Below are 23,468 nucleotides of genomic sequence, written 5' to 3' on the forward strand. Positions count from 1 at the left end.
TAAAATCAAAATAATTCCATTTTTTGTTAAATGTTTAGGACTTTTAATAGATAATACGAAAGGTACGAAAAAAACTAAAAATACTTTTTTTATACCTAGAGTAGATTCTTATGACAAATTTGAATTTAAAAGAATTATGTCAGGGAAATGCTACAAAATTTTCATAATTAACTTTCAATGACAGTCTGTCGGACAAACAGACCTAACCCTATGTATAAAAAGAGCTTCATTAGAAAATGCGCGACCACTTGAAAACAGAAGCGATAATGTTTAAGTATGAGAAATACGATAATAATGAATGAAAATTATGTATATTCAATAAATCCTTATAAAAGATACAGTTTTATATTCAACTTAGTATAATGGATTTTAATGTTTTAACAAATGAACGTACGGACATAGGCAAGTTGAAGCGTAGCTGCGCTACTAACAATTTACCTTGTACGTGCATATTGTCCCAAGTAAGGGTCAAGTTATTTATTACTCATTTATTTCACAAACTAAATTTTCTCCGCTAATTTTTAAGATCCTGTTCAAAGATTGCAGGGTACAATATTAAGATTTTTTGTGCCTCAAACTTTTCTGCAAAAATTGCAATTATCTCTTATTATATAAAGTAGAAAGCTTGTTAGTTTCTTTGTTTAGATCTCAATAAACAATGATCCGATTGAGTTATCTAGGTTAAGTAAGCTTACTTTTGTCCAGGGATGGTTTAAGGATATTCTATTTTACATATCTTGTAATGATTTTAGGGTATTTACTGCTTTTCCTCTCCTAGATGCTAGGGTTGCAACCGCTATTCTAAAATATTGATTTTTTTCTATATCTAATTTACCAACGTTCAAGTATTTTTTTCTGGGGAGTCATAATAATATTTTTTCCTATTTTCATAACTCAAACAAACAAGGATGACAACATATAACATGTCCATAAGAAGCGGAGCTGTGGATTGTTTTAATTTAAGATTCGATAAATGTAGTATAGATATAACTTTAGTTCGAGCTTCTAACGAAAAGAAAATTCGAATATATGCTAATTAAGAGTCCGAATTTGTACAAATTATTTATTTGCAATTCTACATTTTTCGATCTAGTTGGCCTATGTAATCGAAAATATAGATAGATCCTAGTATAGAGAAGCTACGTTGTCTAAACAATCATTTATAAATTTAATACTGTAATTTAATAATTTGCCCACAGAATAGCTGGGTAATATCAGGGGGAAAGGGACAGGAATAACATCCTTGAGACAACCAACCCATTTGATTTCATGGATTTGACTGGATGTCTTTGCTGAGCGTGTTATCTTAACAACTTAAACTGTAATGAAAATGACGTTATCGTTAGTAAGTCAGCCAGGTCTATATTCATTTAAGCCCTATTGTCGACAATAATAACATCACTTCGTGTAACCTGCTTTACATAGAATCTGTAAGAATCACTTTTAACGTCTCTTATATGATACCAAGCGACCTTCAGAAAACATTTTACTTGTCTGTATTTTTTTTCCTATCCGTTTACCTATGAGTAACGTACTAACCATTAGGCCAAAAAAGTGCTCATTTTAGTAGACCTACATTCGAGTTTTTTTTGGGTGTTCCATAAATTCACCAAAAAAAGTTTTTTTTGAGGATGAAAAATAGCAAGAAAAAAAATTAAGTTTTACATTTGATTATTTTAAATGATAAAATCATTTTTTCATTCTTTTTAAAAAAAATTTTTCTCAAATATTTAATATTATTGAAGATTTTTTTTGGACACCAAGTTTTTTTTAACTGTCCTCTGGTTAAAAATAACCATCAACCCCTTGGTAAATCATGTACCTTGTCCTTTGTGGCTTATTTTTGCAATTTATTCTAGGATTTGATGCTCAATATAGACGTACTTACTAATTAACACGTGATCATTGAGATGCTCAGCTTTTTACATTATTCTTAACATCACTGAAAAATCAAATAATTTCTTCTATCAAAAAAGACAAAAAAGAAAAATGTTGTATATGGACGTATAAACTTTATGTTGAGGAGTTGCTAGATTTTAAAATTATTGGAATTCCCGTGCAAGGTATAAAACCAATAGGACAATTCTTACGTGGCCAAATTAACGAACAAACGGTCGTAGCCTAAATATAGTAAAGTTACGCCTCAAAAAATCCTAGACTCAAAATGTTCCAAAAATATTCAATAAAATTGACCTCTTAAAAACAAAGGAATCCATTTGACCGCATAATAGGGATCTTAATGATCAAGGAAAGAAATGTCTAGTATAAAGAACCGTCGTAGAATAAGACTGACAGGGTTTTTAAAATCATATTTTCTAGGCGCAGGGGCGAATAAGGGCCCCCCCGGATTTTCTAAATTAACTGTAAGAGAGATCTTTTTGAACAGACAGACATACAATTTTACATTCTACATCTTTATATTTCCCTATTAGGCTTTTATATGGTTATTTTGCACTTAATTTATGAGAACACTTATTCCCGTCCCTGCGATCTTAACGTTATATACAAACATATCTTTTTATTGTCCACACAATCCACATATCTAGATTAAATCTTAAACTACTGGGTTTTTAGTAATTTTAGCCTTTTTTGTTGAAATTCATTAAGAAGTATATTTAGATTTTATGCCCAATGGCAGTTTGGGGTTTTAATTAATTATTTTTCTCGTATTTATTCGAATCCGGTGGATAGGAACCGGTTCTTATCCATACGAAAAAACTATGTCTAGCATCGTATTATAGCCAGCTTTCTACGAATATAAAAATGTACAATTATAAGATTAAACCCAGTTTTTTTTAGCCCGTACCTTCGGCACATAGGGGCTAAAAAAACTGGTTTTAATCTTATAATTGTACATTCTATATCCGCGGAAAGCTGTTTATAATACGATGCGAGAAATAACTATTAAAACGTTCGGTTAGAGGATATCCAATAGTAGTGCAAGAATATAACGATTGAACGTTACAATCGGTCAAAACCCAAGACTGTTCATAAGGACAAACAACCCTTGTTATAGAGGTGACTTGGGATGGTTTTAAGCTAATTTATGCTTACTCTTTTAGACGCAAAACGTCTAGTAGGTTATTTAAGTAAAATTGAATAAACGTACTAAAAAGTTAGAATTCTTTAATCTAATCTTAATCATAAAGAAACTAGATAATTGAAAAAGAAACCGCAACTGACCTAAATCTTTGTCCACTTTGTTCTACTTATTTAAACAGAGTGCACAAATAAAGACAAACAAAGTAAAATAATGAGTATCTACGTTTATAACTCAATAATAATAAGAAAACATTCTTGTAAGGTTGAAAAAAGTTTATACCTACGTATTTTGTTAGTTTAAAAAGTTTTTAAAGAAGTCTAGGAACAGTTTGACTGACAGTTTCTATTTTCATTTATTTGTTTCATTTTGATATAGAAATCTACACAAAAAAATCATACTCCTATCTTGTATAGCAGCTGAAAAATTTCCATTCAGATAACTTACATTTATTAATTTAAAACTATTTTCTTTTTTTAAAACCAACTGTTTTTTTCTTATTAAAATTTGTAGGAAGGAAATTTGTCCATGCTAAATCTAAATCTAATACTTTATGTAAAATTTCCTTGACTTTTAAGTCTCAATTTGTGAATTGCCTATTTTTGTATTGTTAGAAAATAGGGGTTTCTTGTATTAATCAAAATCACATTCAAACAGCAGAATTTCAGCATTTTCTAGCTTGTGAATATGATGTGATACTATTGTGTTAGAATGTTTATAGAAACCGCAGTAAAACTGTTATTGCTTAAAAAGTCATTCAGAAACTGCACGAACTTTTTTCTGTGTAAAATAGCTACCCTTAAATCTATACAATTGTTCGTCCGTCTGTCTATCCTTGCTGTAGTCTGCTTTGGTAACTAGGTATGAATTTATATAATGATGACAAATCGTGTTTTAATAGCTAAAATAAACCAACATTTTTTGTTATGAATTTGAAATGGGTTTACAAAGCTTCGCTACTGTATAATGTTATTATTCTTGTTTTTAATCTCAGAAAGGAAGTTGTATTACTGAAAACAAATACAAGATGAAAACATTTTTTTTAAATTTTATTATTGTTGGAAGAATTTGAAGACTGCTAGTTTGTTACACCCAATCATATTCAATAAAAATATCCAAACTTTCAAGAAAATTATATCAGAGAACAAGTTATTAAATCTTTGATCTGCATAATCATATACTTTGTAGTCCATTATCCCCTTCCTCCCTGCATAAATCGGCATAATATTAATTGCATGTTGTTATTTGATCATCCATGACCACCTCAAAGTAGTTTAGTCGACATAAATAAACAATTAATTTTTTTTATGAAAAATTGTCACAAATTCTCGCAAACCATTATTACCTATTTAACGACCATAAATATTGTTAAGAATGAAAACTTACTTTTGTCATTATAATGCTTTTTAAAATTAAATTAGTCATTTAGTTTTTGGGGGCTTTTTAAAAGAAAAGAATTAACTACAAAAAAGCATCAGTAGAAAAATTAAAACTAAATGATAGATTTTCTTTGGCTAATTTTAGATTTTAGATCTTTTGAATAAAAGGCATGTGTTCTCTGTGTGTTAAATCTAAAAGCGTATTTTCTTAGATATCAAAAATATTCCTAAGGTTGATAAAACATAATCTGTTATATCTTAAAAGTCTAAAATTAGCTTTCACGTCATAACGTGGAATCTATGTATCCCTTTTTGAGTGAGGTAAAAACAGGGAGAGACATAGGACTGTAAATTCTACTGACACCCAAAGTTTTATAACCACATTATCTTATTGTATTGATTTCTTTGGTTGGTTCCAAAATAGTAATGTCCAAACTTTTTAACCAATGATTTTAATCTACTTAAAAGATAATTTTATTTTTCATTATTGGGTTTGTACATCAATTTGTTGTATGATGTCTTATCCATTAAGATCCCTGGGTAAAAATGTCTCAAAGTCGGATTAGTCAATTAGTTGCCACTGAAAATTAAAAGATCTGCGTCCGCGAATATTTATAATTAATGCAAATAAATTTTTTTCAGCAAATAAATTTGCAAGTATCACATAATTTAAGTGTTAATTAAAATCGAAAATGCCAAAACATACCATGATTTTGCTTAATGAAGAATGATCAGGGATCTTAAAGGATAAGACAATGATCGACAAAATCATATACATCTCTAATGAAGATAACAATTTCAACCCTTCTGTAGATTAGAATTATTAATTGAAAAGTTTGAACACAATTAGTTTGGAACCAACTAATCAGAAATCAATAAAGTACTAATTTTTTTCGAGACGAGGAATAAGATACCGTTATTAGAAAACTTTGGGTACCAGTGTAATTTATAGTCGATGTCCCCTCCCCCTCTGAGAATGTTGGAAGGTCTTAATGATTTACAAACTGACATTAAGAGTAGCTGTGCTTCTGAAAAAAATATTAGAATACTTGTCTGTCCATCGGACAGACGAACAGACACAAAAATAAGGATTAGGCCTAATCTAATATCTTTTTAAAGCATATCATGACCGAAATCAAATTGTATTTTGGGTTCACTTCAAAGAGCGTTTTTTAAATTTTTTCGATGATTTTTTACTTAAAGGACGGAAAAGTGGTATTTTTAATGACATTACCTGCCAGAAATAGGCAAGTTCACAAGTGTAGTGCCACACTCAGTTTTATTGAATTTCTAATATCCCTTCATAAACAATAAATAAAATTATGTTTATACTTTTAAGTATAGTATCTTGAAAATTCTCTTTATGGAGGGTTTTTCAAATAATCAAGGGTTTAATTCTTGAAATGGGATCAAACATACAAAAGAGATATTTCTTGTAAGGAATAATTTGTAGTGCAGAAAAGACTAAATTTTTAGAATTAATCATTTGGTAATCTTCTGTGATAATTATTTTATTATTATATTAGAATAATATCATGTCTATAATATATCAGCCTTTAACACATTTTAGTCAAATTTATAATGTTATGTAGTAAAGCAAAAACATATATTTCAGCCATTACTTTAAAAAAAAGCGATATAGTCTTTATAAACAATTTTCTTTATAAATAATTGTAGAGTTGCTATGCTTTCCAAAAAAGGGCGACAACAAAAAAAAAAGATTAAAGGGAATAGGTAGCATTTTTAGCTTTTGTTATCAATCAGAGATATGGAAAAGTATCATAAAAATTTAAATTAAACTTTTTTTATTTTAAAAGCAAAATTACACTAGAAGCTATGAGGGAGGGGACAATAATATTATATTAACACGTTATTTTTTTGCTGGCTTAAATAAGAAGCTCTTTATAGTGCTAATAATACAAATGACCAATGAAAGACCAATGCACAAACTAAATTACCAATTGCAGTCCAGTATACATTTTAATAGACCAATGGTTGGCCAGTATGACGTCATTTTTTATGGGCACTATAAAAAGCATCCTTAAATAAACTTTTTATTTAATCTTGATTATTTGGCTCAAACTAGTGTTGTCTAAATTTCATTAAATAATTTTAATCTAAGGAAGGGATAATTTTTCTTATCAGCATGAGGGATATACATCTTTATATTAGTTTATCCCTTAGAATAACTATATATATAATAGAAATTATAATTTACTTTTTTGCTCAATGTAATGATTTTTTTTTGTTTCAGAATGAGCGTTTCTGCGCGGATAGTTGAATTTGAGACGAGAAACAAAATTATTTCAAAGGCAGGAAAAATATGGATAAGTAACAAGGGCTCGGCAGCCGCGCGTCAGCCGCCTGTAAGCCACCTGACGGAAGTCAATCATTATCAATTCTAAAAATCAGCTGGAAGTCTAAACCTGACCCAAACATGGTAATCCCTCTGCCTTAGACTGCAGATACCTAAATTTTTTTAAAAAATGGGAAAGGAGGGTGTTGAGATACTTCACCCTTTAGATATTTAAAAAATGTTAAGGCTAAGATACAAAGTACAATATTATGCAGTAAATATCCAGCTTGCACCTATATTCAGGGGGAGAGGGGACATTGGGCTGTTTATTACACTAGTCCCCAAAGTCTTATAATAACGTTTTCTTATTCGTTGGCTTAACAACCTCGGGGACTTTTATTGAATTCTAATTGGTTGGTTCATTAAGTTGAGTGTCCAAACGTTTCAACCACTAATTGTAATCTAGAGAAGGGGTAACATTGGGGATGTACACCAATTTTTCGGCAATTGTGTTATTCCTGTAAATCCCTGATCTTATTCCAATATTGTGAATTGAAGGATTCTGTGCCAGATGCTTTTACCTTCTCCAGAGAGGGGGATGCTGTAATCCAGGAAAGTTACGAACATTAAAATATTTGATATAGAAGATCTAGATACATACATCAGGTGGAACAATCTGGCCATATAATATTATTGTTTAGAAAGTGTACAGATTTTGGTACGAAAGGGAAGTTATTTTTTTATATCCTATCAAAATTGTATCAATTATGTTTTGTTTTTTTAGCAAAGATTTTTTTTTAGTTTGTGAATTAAATGAAATCTCCAATAATATTTGTCAGGGGAGTGTTAAACTCCGTGTTTGTGCACGCCTTTCTTTAAAAATATTTTAATGTTCCTAACTGTAAAAAAAACAGGATCCTGCTAGCCAAACCATCAAGGGTAATACCAACAGTAAACTTCGCAATAAACACAATTTCACTGCTTTAAATGACAATAAAGATGATACGTTGATGCATACGAATCATAAAAACAATCATAATAATAAAGAAGGAGTGATAAAACCTAGCCAAGATATGCTGGTGCATGCTAATGACGCCAGTGACCGCATGAACAGTGAGCAACGACGACTTTTGGATGAGGAGGACATGGAAAATGCACAGAAAAATTTGGGGGGAAGGCATTTTGTTGAAAGTCCGGCAGCTGAATACAGGGATGGATACTTCAAAAATTCACTTTATTGCAATTAATTTTAAATTTTTAAATGGTCCAAATATTCATCATAAACATTTCTTTCTTTCAAAATTTGTTTTGAAATATATTTTTTTTGAAAAACTAATTAAGTATCGAACCCAGGGTTTTGGATGATATACTTGAGGAGAGCATTGATGAGGATGGGTGTGAGTCTAGTCATAATAGCTCAGGTAAATATAGGATACATAGACAGACAGACAGACTTATGTACGGACAAACAGATGGATAGAAAGACAGACAGACAAACAGAAAGACACACAGACAGAAAGACAGACGGATAAATGGACAGACAGACAAACTGACAGAGAGATCAAATATAAAGGTACATAGATAAACAACAAACATGCTTTCTGTGTATTTTGACAAACAAAAATATTTTTAAGGTCGTTCCTCAACAACAAGTGAGTCAACCCACAGCCTCTCCAGCCCCCACCAGGCAACCAGTCCTGTCAGCCTCAGTCAAAAACTGTCCCTGGATTCTGGATTCTCTGACAGTTCAGAATCTAAGGATGCCAGCATCAGCATGAGCCTTGCAGGTATATATTCATTTTAGTGCGTATTCACATTTGCAAAATGTTTTAAAATAGCAAATTTACAGTGTAAACTATCTGCAGTTATGTTCGCCCTTATTTACATCTAAAAATATATCTTTAGCTATTGAAATTCTTGAGGCTTTTTTTTTGTATAATAGCTATTTCATAAGTGTATTTTTATTTGACATACTTTCGCAATAATTAAGTAATTGGTGATTTAAAGTTCCTAAATCCCTTTTTTCTAGTTCCTAATGTGATTTCTAATTTATTTATGTGGGGTTTATCTAACCCTAATTAAACCTAATCTAACATGTTTTGTTCAAAAAGTTTGGTTGTGGTATATATTTGGTAGCACTGATTTTGCATAGGAAGTTTTGATGCAGGTTAACAAACTTCAGGATTTAGACTTTGAAATGACATTTTTTTCAGGTACAGGTTCAGGCAAAGCCTCCAAAAAACTTGGAGACAGGGACAGCAAAGCTGGAGGCAATAATGGAACAGGACGCAAGATCAAAAGTTCTGTTGTCCACGAGACCCATGCCATAAACAGTCTAAATAAACTCCAGCATGTTAGTAAAGTTTATTTTTATTCAGTAGCAGACGTGCTGCAGGGGGAAGGTGGCAAAGAGGGAAATAATGAGCAGGGGGTAACCCTACCCGGCGGGTCGGCCGCCAGTGACAAAAATAACAAAAATGGCGGCCGTTTGTCACATGACCAAGAACGGGAGTATGCCAAGTTGGACAGTTGCAATACACAGCCAGGAACGCCAAGGATATCGGCCCCGGCTTCAGAGCTTGACTTTCTAGACCTTATGTTGGAAAACTCACCTAATCTAGACTCTAAATTATTTCATAATAGCGTTAGGTTGAAGAATTCTTTAAGAAGATGCAGGGAAAATGCTAACGGGGGCTCAAACCCTAGATCACAAACGCCAACTCAAAGCTTCCCAATAACCAACGGATCACTGTACTCCGACCTTAGTTTGAGCAGGAAAGTAGCGGACAGCCAGCGGGCTAAACGGCGGGAAGAACGTGATTCGTTCAACATAACGGCAACCAGCCTGATAGGCAGCAGTTGCAACGAAATGGACAGCTTTGACAACCCATTGGATGCGTCCCAGCTTAACAGCTCAGGCGAATGCTATAGCCCAACCAGATCTAATATATCCAGCAGCTTTTTAGATACTAGTTCAACATCTTTTTCGCCATCAACCAGCTCAAGTAGCTCAAATTCAACATTTAACTCATCAATAAGTTATTCGCCCAGCGATTCGCCGCGCATGTTCCCGCCAAATTCTCGACAGCCAATGAGAATGCTTGAAAAATCCGCCATGTTTTCTATGACTCCGAAATCTGTGACTTTGAACAATAACTCAAATAGTGATATTAAAATTAATAAAAATGAAGGAAATGGGCTGAAAAATCAAGACTTGGCTCTAAATTTGGATAGGTGAGTTTGTTTATTTTTATATAGGTACTTAAATAAATGTATTTTATATATAGAAAGGTAGAAGTTTAGAACTATTTTTCAGATTTATTTATTTATTTAACTTGCATAACATCTGTATTTATATAGTATTGTATATATTATTTATACATTTATATAAGGAAATTATATAAATATACTTTTATAAAACTATTTACTAGTTAGGTTTATGAGTTTTATCGTTATTGTAAACAAAAAACGGACGAACGGACAAAAAATCGTAGAAATAAAGTAGGTTTGCTATTTAAAAGCTGGTTCAATAAACTTTAGCTCAAGCAATAAAAAAAAATTAACAAATAAGTGTTAAATTTTCTTTTCAAATTATATTAACAGTCTATTTTTTGAAATTTTATTTGTATAATTTAATAATTTTTTATCTAAAATCAATGGTGAAGTTCTAATTTCTTTTTTTTACAAACCAGAAATTTAGCAATTTAAAACAATGAAAATATTTAACAAATGTTTCATTTGTAAGTAACTTCTAATTAATTTTATTGTCTCCATTTTAAGATTTGTTTTTAAGATGTTTTTAGTATAAGACGATTTTTAGAGTATTATTTTCTCTTTTCTGTATATTGTTAGCTTGAAAGCATATGCCCGCAAACAGTTATTACTCATTTGCATTCAGAGTTGGGACTTTCAGACAAAGGTCTTGTTATAAAAAGGTTGGTTGTCTGTCATAGTTAGGATGTCATCAACCATTTTAAAGGGTTAACATACAATCTTATAAATTAACATTCATACAGCTTTTTTTGCACTAGAAATCCTGACCAAAGCTTTATTAGGTTTATTATGAAGTAAAAAATATTTGATATTTTTACGTCTATTAAAATATGATGTTTTGCGATGGGTGATTCCATAAATGGTTAGTTTAGCTTCTATTTATTTACTGTTTATCTATATCTAAATATATTTATCAATCTATACCAGATTAATTATGTTATATAATTATTTTCAATCTATTTAATTTTAATCTATCTAGGTATCTATTTAGATAACTATTTTTATTTTGCTAGATTTTTCTCTTCTTTTGTCAGTGAAAGAAAAAATTGTAGTTTGAAATTATCTTTTGATCTATCCATTTCTCTATTTATTTAAGGCACTCCTTTTGTTATCATCTTAAAAAGAGACAAACATTAATGGTTGAGGGATAAGTATGCAGTTTTAATTTCGAAAAACTAGCGGCTGCATCCATGGCATATAGGGGCTCTTTTTGTACGACAGGGGAAGGCAGCTAATAGCCTAAAACCATCCAAAGACTTAAATCTAAAATAAAATAGCTTTTAACCAACATCCTGAGATCTATTTTAAGCTTATCTAATAAGGAAAACTTAAACGGTTTAGTTGTTCATGAGATCTTAGGGGACAAACAAAAAAAAAACTACTTTATAATGGGATCTTAAATAAATAAGATTACTGAGGTAATACGGTATATAAATATTAGTCAGGTATGCTATTGAAATGGCATGTAGATAATATGTCATTCATGACCACTTTTTAATGCCATTTCAACCTAGAACATTGAAATTGCATGTCGACAAAATGTCATTTACATTTCCCTGCATTTCTGATACAAACATCAATGTCAATTACTTTTGGATTACTCTTCAATTTTTCATACCTTTTCTTGTTACAAGTACTTGTTTGTTTGTTCTACCCATCAATCCATCTTTCTATCCATCCATCTAATTGTTCATACCTTTTTTTATCAACATTTATTTGTTCATCTCTTTTATGAACTTCAATAAAAGCAAAAACCTTAATACAATCAAGAAAAAATAATAAAGATAGCCGGAAAAATTCAATATTTTACGCATAACTAAAACATTTTAATTAAAATTATAGCCCCCCCCCCCCCTCTCAATTTTCAATTTGATACCAACCCCAAAAAATAGTTTAAATACCTTTCCTGATTATATAAGAAACTTCACCATAAAGAAGAACCATATCGGTTCAGCGGTTAGCAAAATCCTTACTACTTTATATAATAGGATAGATTTCAAAAAAATATTTCATGGTACTCTTGTCACTTATGCTATTCTTATTTTTTTGCATAACTTTAACACTAATTAAACCATTTGTTACAACGTTCTGTAAAAAAAACTAACAATTTCAAAATCGCAAAATTAATAATCTATTAGGTACAGTAAACTAAAAATAAGAAGAGGAAAAAATCTTTATTTGTGTAATATTGTCTTTAATGTATAAACATACTAATGGCAAACTAATGTAATATTAAAAGGTGTTTAAATATTCCTACAAATTTTATGATTTTGCATTATATTAACAATAGCGATGGTGCTCCTAGTATCTAGGGGCTCAGCATTCGAAGGAATATGGAAGGGCAAAAAATAGCCTAAAACCCTACCCAGACTTATTTATAAAAATAAAATAGTCTAAAACCATCACAGGACCTTAAAAAAGCTTCACTGTCAAGGAGAACCATATCGGTTCATCGAATCAGAAATGCTACTATTTTGCTTCTTTCTTTACGTCAATTTCCATTTTCCAATAATATTTGCTATTTGTCAGTATTTTTTCGCATAAATGTTTGCACACCCACATCAGCCCCTAATGGTAGTTTCTCTTGGCAGATAAAAAACACCAGATTTTATTTCTAATTAAGGCCATGTCTGTCTGTACGTCCGTCTGTCTGTTTGTCATTGCCAAAATATTTTTGACAAATTTGATGAGACATAAAGCTGTCAGCCATAATTTTTAATCTTTTCATCTTGTAAATGGTGAAATTTTCAAACATGAAACAAATAAAAGAAGCATTATACTTTTACAGAAATCATCTAATCATTCAAAATTAAATCAGCAAAGTAAGTCGGATCATGGAAAGAAAACTAAGTAGCGGTTTTCGTCGTATTTTCACAGAAGCTTTTCTCCCATTTCTAGTCCGTGCTGAGATCTCTAACCCTGCGGGGCAAATTTCCTAATCCTGAGGGGCAATCATTAACATTTACCTAACCTAAAATAACCTATAAAAAGCTACTGTGAAAATACAACGAATCTCGCTACTTCGTTTTCTTTCCATGATCAAGTAAGTCATATTGTTAAAAAAATAGGATATTAATCCGGTGTTAAGTTGCTTGACTATGTATTTGATTGTAAGTAAAAGGAAAGGATTGGAGATTGTAAGGAAGGTGATTAATAAAAAATTTACAAATATTTTAAATCAAGCCTAAAATTGTATTACGAAAATATATTTCTATACGTATGTTTTTCACAAAAATATTCAAGCAACCAAATAAAAAGTTAAATTTTCTTTGTTTAGTCCCTTTCGTGACATCATCTCTTTAGGGTCATTTCGTCGTATTTTCACAGAAGCTTTCCCCTGGGGGGCCAATTGTCTAACCAAAAGCTAATGTGAAAATACGACGAAACGCCCTTTAAGAGGCGATGTCACGAAAGGGACTATACCTAATTTTTCTTCTTTAGATACTTCTCCCTACCGAAAAATATTCAGCCAATTTGCTTATTTTCAAGTGTGATGACTAATTTTTAACACCCCAAACGGAATAATAATTTGAGTGTGTGGCTAAAATAGCTAAAAAAATCATAGCACCTTTGAAATTGTTTCTATAGACAAAAGGCCAGGTCCTAATAACTAAGGGCGCATTTTTTAATATGCAAAGAAAAATATTTATGAAAATTACATTCTTTTCTTTAATTTTGTCTCAATAATGAGTATTAAAAAATTTAATATAGTCGAAAATTATCTTTAAAATCCACTGTAAGGTTATGAAGAAGGGTTTCAAATTAAAATAACATTTTTGAATTAACTGAAATTATTTTGCTGAAAATTTTCCAAGCCAATAATTTTTTGGCACCCAGTTCTAAAAGTGGTTATCTATGTACAATGACAAACAGCTAAAAAGCAGAAGGGTTTAAAAATTAACAAGCATGATAATACTCATATACTGTAGAGAAAAAGAAACTTAAATAGAGAGGAGTAATTCTTTTTCAAACACATATAAATTATTTAATGATAACGTGATTAGAATGACAGTATTTGTATAGTATGTCAGCTATGACCACTTCTATGTAATGCAACAAAGTCAGGAAGGAAGGGGACTTTGGATTGTGGATTACAATGGTAACTAAAGTTTTATAGTCATGTTATGTTTTTCGTTGGCTCAAACTTTGGGTACTTTGGGTCTGTTCTAAACTAATAGTGTCTAAACATTTCAATCAAAAAGGGATAATTTTGTATAAAATCATTGAGGATATCTATAAATGTATCGACCAGTGTCTTATTCATTAAGGTCCCTGCATGTAAAGCTGTCATAAACTTTGAATGTATATCAAATAATATCATTGACTGGCAGAAATGATTCAAAGATGAGTGTACAGTTGCTATGCAACTTAAAAACAGGGGGCAAATTTTTTTTTTAGGGGGGTAGTAAGAAAAAAAGAGGGTAAAAAAGAGATCTAATAAGGACCTGGGCTTAATTTAATTTTGATGGTATGGAAAGATAGTCATATTTACATCATAGTTACAGGAAAGCTACATGTTCCATGGAATACACAAAATTTTGGGTATAGTCCCTTTCGTAACATCGCACCTTATGGGGCGATTCTTCGTATTTTTTACAGTAGCTTTTCTCCTATTTCTAGCCCCTGCGGGGGGCGCTAACCCTGCGGGGCCAATTACCTATCCCTGTGGGGCAATCACCTAACCCAATACAACCTAACCTAAGATAACCTATAAAAAAACATTTTAAAAATACGACGAATCGCCCCATATGGGGCGATGTTGATGTTACGAAAGGGACTTTTCCCAAAATTTTAATGTAAGTACTGTTTCTTCCTATTCGTTTCTGTAGATGAAAGATCATGTAGCTTACTGTGGCTTAATTCAACACTTTTGAGTTCAATTTGAGATATGGGTGAGTTATCACATCCGCACTAGTAATACGAAATAATTATGTATCTCTCCCTTTTTATGCTTTTGTGTCTTAGAGAATATGAAACAGTATATTGATGTAATCATGTGCAGAATTGAATGCACACTACATTTCCAATAAAAATAACTGATCTTGCTAACGCAAAATTTCGTTGCTTTAACATATGCATAGAAGGGTAACAATTTGTTATTATGAAATAATTTGTAAAAAGTTAGAAATATTGGCTGTAATTTTAATATATTTATCATTTTAGTTTTAATCTACATTACCCTGTTAGACTTGGTAGCATTCTGTTGCAATAAATATAATTAGTAATTTGGCATTAATAAGAGTGGTCTTGGCTACATATTTTAATATTCTAACTAAATATTCTAATTGCTACTTAACTTCATCAAAATTTTGTTGATAAAATAACTGCACAATCCTATCATATAGAGTAGCAAGTTTTGCTTGTTCGTCTGTTAAGATCTCGCCTACCAAAGAACTGATTGATCAGGATGGTTTTATTACAATTAATTTTAAAATCTAAATAATTTTGAAAGTTTAGGTTCTATAGAAAACAGAGCCCCTAGATGCAAGTCGCAGTTACAAGTTTTTGTAAAAAATTGTAGATATCGAAATTTAATTAAAATAACTCAATTTTTGTTAAAAGCTAAATATGAAAAAACTTTTTTCCATTGTATTATATAAGTAAAATATTAATTTGATACAAAATAAATAGTCCTTTTTAAGCAGCTTAACGCCATGTTGTGCCAGGTTATAAAGGTGTAATGGTTGAAACACACCAAAAATGTTATTTTTAAATGACTTCCTTAGTGGCTAAACTTACGGGAAGGAACGTTGCTCTATCACTCTTAAAAACACATAATTTAAATGCAAAAAAAGTCATGCTATGATAAAATGAGACATACAGATATTATTTTAAAGTTTTAATTGGCATGCAGATTCTATCATTTTCAAATAAATAGAAAAGGGAGGAAAAAAACTTTTTGTGGTATTTTTTACAGTGCTAGGTTAAAGAATATTGGTGACCTCAACGCAGCAATGAACAACGTCGTTCTTGTCCGTATAAAACAGCAGATAATCATCAACAGCCGAAAAACTAGTCCTATTTTAAAGAATAATGTCATTAGAATATATGTATGTAGATATTAAGTCAGCCATGACCACTTTTTTATAATCTAAAAAGTCGACATAAATATATGATTTTAATAGTGACATATTGATGGTATATCAGCTAAAAATAATGTTATAAAAGGCTGTACAGTTGACATAAAGTCTTTTTAAATTGCTGCCAATTCGAAAGAGTTTTTTATTTAATTTTGCTAAAATATAGAATTTGTCTGTGTTGTCCGAACATTTTCTAGGGTCGTTATTTTTATATTTTTATGCTTAACTTACAATGAATAAATTTTGCAGGAACCCCCCAAAATAAGAATGGTATGTATCCATTTCCGTATTTTATTACATCCGCAAATTGTTCATGTTGGGTTAGGTAAGGTAAATGTTAATGATTGCCCCGCAGGGTTAGAAAATTGACCCTGCAGGGGCTAGAAAAAGGAGCAAAGCTAATTTTAAAATCAGATGAAACCCGCTACTTCGTTTTCTTTCCATGATCCGATATGACACAATGGTAATGTTGAATGATGTGATCAAAATATATGTGTTTCTTGTTTTTTTTGTACATTGCGGAATTCAATGCACACTTTAAAAAGAACATGAAAAACTACAATTTTTATGGGTCTAAAATGTTTATTTTTTGAAGGATAAGCATTTTTATGTAGAGAACGGCAATAATAATGTGTTTTTAAACTTTAGATTAACGTTTGCTGAAAGTACATCTCGATTGAAATTCAATATAATGAAATGTACTGTAATTACATTATTAGACAGCAATAAATTCATAAGTATAGATATATAATCCAGATAACTACCTGTTAGGGACATTTTCGTCTGCTAGCGAATTGCTTAATGCTCTTTTGTAGCGACTTAATATTTCTCACGCTATTGGCTGATATTCAAAGACCTAGTTGAAAGTCTGCACATGGTCCACTTACAGTTATTTAACCCCTTCCACCTCTATTATTTTACTTTGATATAGGCGGCAGCAAATAAATAAAAAAGCTTCTAAGAAATTTAACTTTAGCATTTTAACAGTTGTCTTTATGGTGATTTTGTTAATTTAGATTCGGTAAGCGGTAAGGCCTCAAAAAGGATAAAACCTTCAGCCATTTCAAAGATCTTACAAAACAAAACAGAGAGACATACATCCTTTTATAATAGTAAAGTTATGAAATCGCCTAAGCTCGAAAGTGTTTGGTGTAAAACATTTTATTTAGAATTTTATTTGTTTAATACAGAAAAAATTTACCAACTTATATTCATGATTTCTATTAAGGATCTAGTCTAGTAGGGATATGACACTGGACAATAGATTGAAGTACATCTACAATTATCATCCCCATCAACAAAATTGTTGATTGAGAAGCTTGGGCTCTGCTTGTTTGCTATGACCAATCAGGATTTGACAATGTTTTTGAGTCAACAAATAAAAGATCATTAATAGAACTTTGACTATCATTATAATTTACAGTTCTATGTCCTCTCCATCCATTTATGCAAAAGAAAGTAATAATTTAAATCGCTCAAAAATTTACGAAAATCAGTCAAGCTAGTTTCAAATAAGATAACTTTGTTGATAACATAAACAGGATGCTATTGTTGGTCTAATATTTAGCTGTTCTCTCTTACCCTCTCCAGAAATTTTCTGAGAATGTGGTTCCTTTCAATCGGTATAGATTATTCAGTAAAATTTTCGTGTGTTGACTAAAATGTTTATACCCTAGCATATTTACTTGATAAATATACCCCGTACAGTTTTATATTCCCTAACTACTAACGGATATATTCAATTAATGGATACACAACTTCAATGTTTTTTGACTGAAAAAAGGTTTGCCAATAAAACTATAAAACTCTTAAAATTTTAGATTTACCTTCTGAATATTAGATATTATTTGTAGAAAAAGTTGGACATTGCTAGTTTCAATCAGAATTGAATAATAGTTTCCTAATGTTTTAAGCCAACGAATGAGAGAAAATATTTAATTCACAGTCCAATATTTTGCACTATTTTGTATCCACATTTTGTTAGAACCATTATGCACTACTGATGTTTTACAACCCCATTTTGTGGATGATAAAGGGTTGTAAGTGTGCGAATATTTACTTGGAGGGAGGGGTCTCAGGGCTGTTAAATACACTAGTCCCCAAAGTTTTAAATCAACGTTTTTTTGTTAGTTGGTTCAACAACCTTGTGGTCTTTTATTGAATTTTGATTGGTTGTTAGATTAAATTGCGTGTTCATACATTTCAAAAACTAATTAAAATTTACATAAGGGTTAATTTTGTGTATTATTAATTAGGATGTAACGGCCATTGTCTTATCCCTTTAGACCCCTGGAATATTTGTCTGTCTTGTTTTTCAGGGAGACAGGGATAGGACATCCTTACAATTTTTTAAACTATCAACTATTCCGTCAGTCCAAAATAATGATTCTATTAAATACTGCATTATTTTCTCCAATTTTAGCGTTTATAGCATGCAAATGTGTAAATTACACTTTGTCTCAATAATGCTAAGTTTTCTTCCCATGCTGGATCTGTCCCATAAAAATAGCCTTAAACCTATCCAGCTTTTCTAAAAATCTTTCTGATAATCGGGTCAGCCATTTATGAGTTCATTCTGGGCACACAAATACAAACGGAATACATCAAACTAATTGTTTTTTATTTGTCATCGACACAATATAGAAGCAAAGTTAATTTAAAATTTAAATTTTTTCTATTTTTCTATGAGTTTACATATAGTCTCCGACAGACTTTTTATGGGTGTTTGTGTGTGTGTGTGTGCGTGTGTGTGTGTGTGAAGATGGTATTCAGTATTAATATTAGGATAAATCGATTCAGATGATTTATCCTTTTATTTTTAGATCCATCTCTTATACACACGAAAAGACAATCGCACCACCCCCACCCCCCATTATTTTCGGTCATTGGGGGTAGCTCGTACCCTGCATGGCTCCTCATACACTTACTTTACCTAACCTAAGCTTTGTTAATAATATAAATATTAAAAATCGCTGCATACAAGATTGTATTGCTAATAATATAAACGTGTAGAACCATATATGGGTAGGTGATAGCTATAATATGGTTCCTACAAATAATCCATCCAATAGAATTACAGAATATTTCATATCAAAGCTAGTCTGCTAACGTGCTGTGTTATAATGTAACAGAGAGACTTTAGGAATAATCTTATTATAGCTTGCCCAGCCTTTAAAAGAAATAAAGGAATGGGCAATGGGAATAAAAAAATGACCACTACTAAAAATAGTAAAGTTAGGAAATAATATATGCTATGGGAAAGCTATTTTTGTTATATTGAAATAACATATAAAATTAGCTTGTTTTAAGCAAAATATCTGGGTAATGGCTTGCCAAAATACTTTTTTGATTTAAAGCTAGATTACTCATACTTCTGTACGTGTGAATATTCGCCGCCATATTTTTTCAAAGTGTCAATTTTTGGCTGCAAGCACACACAACCAATAATTAAGTTTTTCTAGCGGTCAGAACCAATTAACAAAGGTTGTAAAATAAAAGAATTTTTTTCTATACCTGCCAACTTTGCAATAGGGTAGTCAAATACATTTAGAAACAGTGTCAAAAAATACACTTTATCGAGTATATTCCATTAATTACAAGTAGTTTAAAGATTACGTATAACCCAATAAGGAAGGGAAAATGATCTGTTTATAACACTAGTCCCCAAAGTTTTATAATAACGTTTTCCTATTCGTTGACTTAACTTGGTTGGTTGATTAAATTGAGTGTCGAAACGTTTCAACCACTAATTGTAATCTACAGAAGGTGTAATTTTGTGCATCATCATTGAAGATACACATAATTTTATCAGTCATGTCTTTTTCTAATGTCATGAAATTTGTCGATTAAATGGTATTGAATAAAAGTGATCAAGGCTGACGTATTATCTGCATAAGATTATTTTAACAACTATATGACTACAGTCATTAAGTTTTTCAAGTCTTAATTAATATTTCTTTAGTTATTAACTTTTAGGTATACTATCTTGGATAACAAGTGTACCTTAGGGGCAAAGACGAATTTTTGGAGCTTTTGGGAAGTTTTTTGGATAGTCTTAGGGCTTTTTCGTGTTAATTGGAATTAGGTTTTTTTTCTATTTCTCATCAATTTTAAGGCCTAAATAACCTATTTTTGTATCCTTATTTTAACAGCTGTTTTTTTACAGAGAGATATAGAGGGGACAACGGGCTGTTTATAAAACTAGTCCTCAAAATTTTATAATAACGTTTTCTTATTCGTTGGCTTAACAACTTTGGGGTACCACTAGAAGGGATAATGTTTTTAATCATAATTGGGTTTGTACATCAATTTGTCTGCCATTGTCTTAACTCCTTTGATCTCTGGTTTTTTTACGTTTTATCCAAGGCCTAAATTGTTTTTAAACAATTATTACATTGTTTTCTGTTTTTAATAAAAAGTGTTGCTTAATTTTATCCAAGAAAAGTGCCTCAATATTCAAATAGTCAAGAGTGGGAAAGAAAAAGAACCTTAACCCATTCTAAGTCTTTCATCTTAAAAAAATAGGCTAAAACCATCCAAGGACCTGTGTGAAGCATTCCTGGAAAGGAGAACTTGATCAGTATAGTAGTTATTAAAATCGTAAGCTTCAGACAATCAAAACCTTACTACTTTTTATTATTGATATAAGCCACTAAAATTGAAAATTGCTATAAAATATGCATACAAAACTGTAATCTTAGTCTGTCCCATTCTATTAATAATTATTTTAAGATTAATTATTCCTGAGCCAGTCTATATGCCTTATCAGTCTAGTCTCAATTAATCTAAATTACTAATATTTCAAAATATATGTATATGTATGTACATTAATTTTTAAGCCTTTTTGGACATATAACCCATAAGAAATTTACACCAAACAAAAATCATATATGATTAAAAGCAATCAATGAAGAGCCCGACTACTAATACTTTAATATTAGAATACCATATTGTTATTTCTGTAGAAATTCAAATACCTATCTTATATATGAGCTGAGTAAATCCTATTCTTGGTTGGGTTTCTTAAATGTTATGTTTTAAAATCCATTTAAAGAATTTATTCTTGTCCTATAAAAATCCAGGGTTTAATATTTTTAAGATTGTCATGCATATAAGTCTTAAAATGGTGTTTGTTAAATTCCGCTAATTTATTACAGTATTAAATTTCAATTTTGCAAAATATTCAAATCCTGACCTTTAGCATCATTCTCATTATTAAACACTAAAAAAATGTTTCCTATTTTGTTTTTCGCGGCTATGACATTATGTGGAAGTGAAAGAACGTCTCTAAAAAGTTGTCATGTAATCATTTATAATACTTTTTGGGGTATAGGTAGCTTTTAGTAGCGATGCTACTCTACTATTACCGTTTAATAGCGTTCTGTCAATCTGTACGAAGTATGCAAGCAAGTTCTAATAGTGTATGACGTCAACAACATGTCAGTTATGATTACTTAAAAAAAATTGCAACCTTTTCAAAGCCATTGCTTGTTGTTATAGGGATGCCCTACTTATTAACATAAATGTCCTTGGTAATTTTTTTTTGGGAACCATATAACCTTTTACATAAATGTTTAATTTTTTTGTATCATAGCTACTCTAGAATTAGAGTCGGTCAGTACGTCATTAACGGATAGTTATCATTGTAGATTGAATCATGTTAGAACTGTTCTCTATGCATGATGATTCCTGTAACAAAAGGAATGATCTTGAAAGAGTAGGAACTCTTTAATAATCCAAAACATCTAATTTTCAATATATAATCTTTTTATTGACTTTTTATGTTGATACGATACCAAGCACAATGTACTTTTTTGTTATTTGTTGAACTTTGCTGATAGGGATATTGTCATCCTTGTTAAAGACGTACATAGATAGAAAGATAAAGATCTACCTAAATACTGATTTAAAGTTATAATTGCCCCCCTCTGATGGGAAATACATCAAAAAAGTCTTAAAGTTCACATTTTGTATAGCTTTAAATTAGAGGCATGGGAAGGGCTTAATATTTTTAAAACAAACTTATTAAAAGCAAATCTACTCTATATATGTTCTGTAGGCCCGTAGGAAAGTGCATATTTTATATTTTAAATTTGTTAAATTAAATTTACCTTCTGTTTTATTTTACTTTTACAGTTAATTTAAGCCTTTTTTCATGTTGAAAAGTCATAGAATAGCTTAAAAAAAGATTCTCATACCATTGACTTTGAATTAAACCATTAAATATATTGAAAATAGAAGCAATTCATATTAGATGTGATATCAACCTAGTGAATGTTTGTTGACAAACATTTCTATAAAAGTATACATAAATGACATATCATTAACATACTGCAACAAGGGGAAATCTTTTTATACTAAGACATTAAGACAATTCACTCGTGATCTTAGGCATTTTTATAAAAAAAATTGGTGGATTTAAAATGTTACCTCTTACCTTACTTTTATTATTTAAGGGAGAAATTAAAACAAAGTGTTATTAAGTTGGGAGGGCTATGGGTTAAAGAAACAAGAATAATTATTTTTTTTAAAGCGTGGCAAAAATGAACCAACAATATTCCAGAAAATGAGGACAATATTTTACCTAATCCGTAATTTTAATTGTATGTGTATATTTATTTTAGTGTGTGTGTGGAGTAAGAGATATAAGTTTTCCGGAATTTTAATGTAGGGAGGAGATTTGAAATCTGCATCAAATTTTAAGGATATTTTATAAAATTCGTTTTTTGTATAATTCTTTATCTAAAAGCGGAAATACAAATTAAGTTAATTAATTTTTGCATCCGTGATTGGTGGATTTAAAAAATTAGCGCTCTGATTGGATGTCGTACATCATTCAACCAATTAGAGCACAGGTAGTTTAAAATCCACCTATCCTATTGGTCAAAATTAATTAACTTAATATGTATTTCCGCTTTTAGATAAAGAATTATACAAAAAACGAATTTTATAAAAAATCCTTAAAATTTGATGCAGATTTCAAATCTACTCCCTACATTAAAATTCCGTAAAACTTATATCTCTTAGTCTGGAGTTACCTTGTGTAGATTTGATACGAGTGAAATTGCTAGACAGATAGACAGACGGACGGACAAACTCATATATTTAGAGAAACTGTGCTTTTAAAGTGGAAGGCTATTTCCTTTTACCGGAAGGTAGCACAGATTGGTTACACTAACTTTACTAATACTTACAAGTTATAAATATAGCTTTCGTTTTTATTGGCGAATCTAAAAAATAAGCGTTTATTGATCGCATGAAAATTACGTCATAATTGGTGGTTTAAGTACAATTTTTACTTTTACTGTGCAATACATTACTGTTCTTTTTCATCTGATATAAAAGATTTAATATTTACCCTTAATTTAAACGGTGTATATATTGTCTTTAATTTTATTTTT

The 23,468-nt window shown here is 30.6% G+C and overlaps 1 protein-coding gene across 1 annotated transcript in view; it reads left to right on the forward strand.

Moving 5' to 3' along the window:
• Positions 1-23,468, forward strand: part of LOC145319100 (uncharacterized) — a 65,071-nt gene that overhangs the window by 19,947 nt on the left and 21,656 nt on the right. Inside the window, exons 2-7 of the mRNA XM_080160955.1 lie at positions 6,674-6,731; positions 7,274-7,324; positions 7,627-7,922; positions 8,066-8,136; positions 8,350-8,502; positions 8,929-9,949. Coding sequence (XP_080017081.1) covers positions 6,675-6,731; positions 7,274-7,324; positions 7,627-7,922; positions 8,066-8,136; positions 8,350-8,502; positions 8,929-9,949 — 1,649 coding nt within the window. The 5' untranslated portion in view covers position 6,674. The remainder of the gene's footprint in view (positions 1-6,673; positions 6,732-7,273; positions 7,325-7,626; positions 7,923-8,065; positions 8,137-8,349; positions 8,503-8,928; positions 9,950-23,468) is intronic.

This window comes from Acartia tonsa, chromosome 5 (assembly GCF_053477335.1).
Source record: "Acartia tonsa isolate MP-2025a chromosome 5, ASM5347733v1, whole genome shotgun sequence".
In the NCBI taxonomy this organism is placed as follows: Eukaryota; Metazoa; Arthropoda; class Copepoda; order Calanoida; family Acartiidae; genus Acartia; species Acartia tonsa.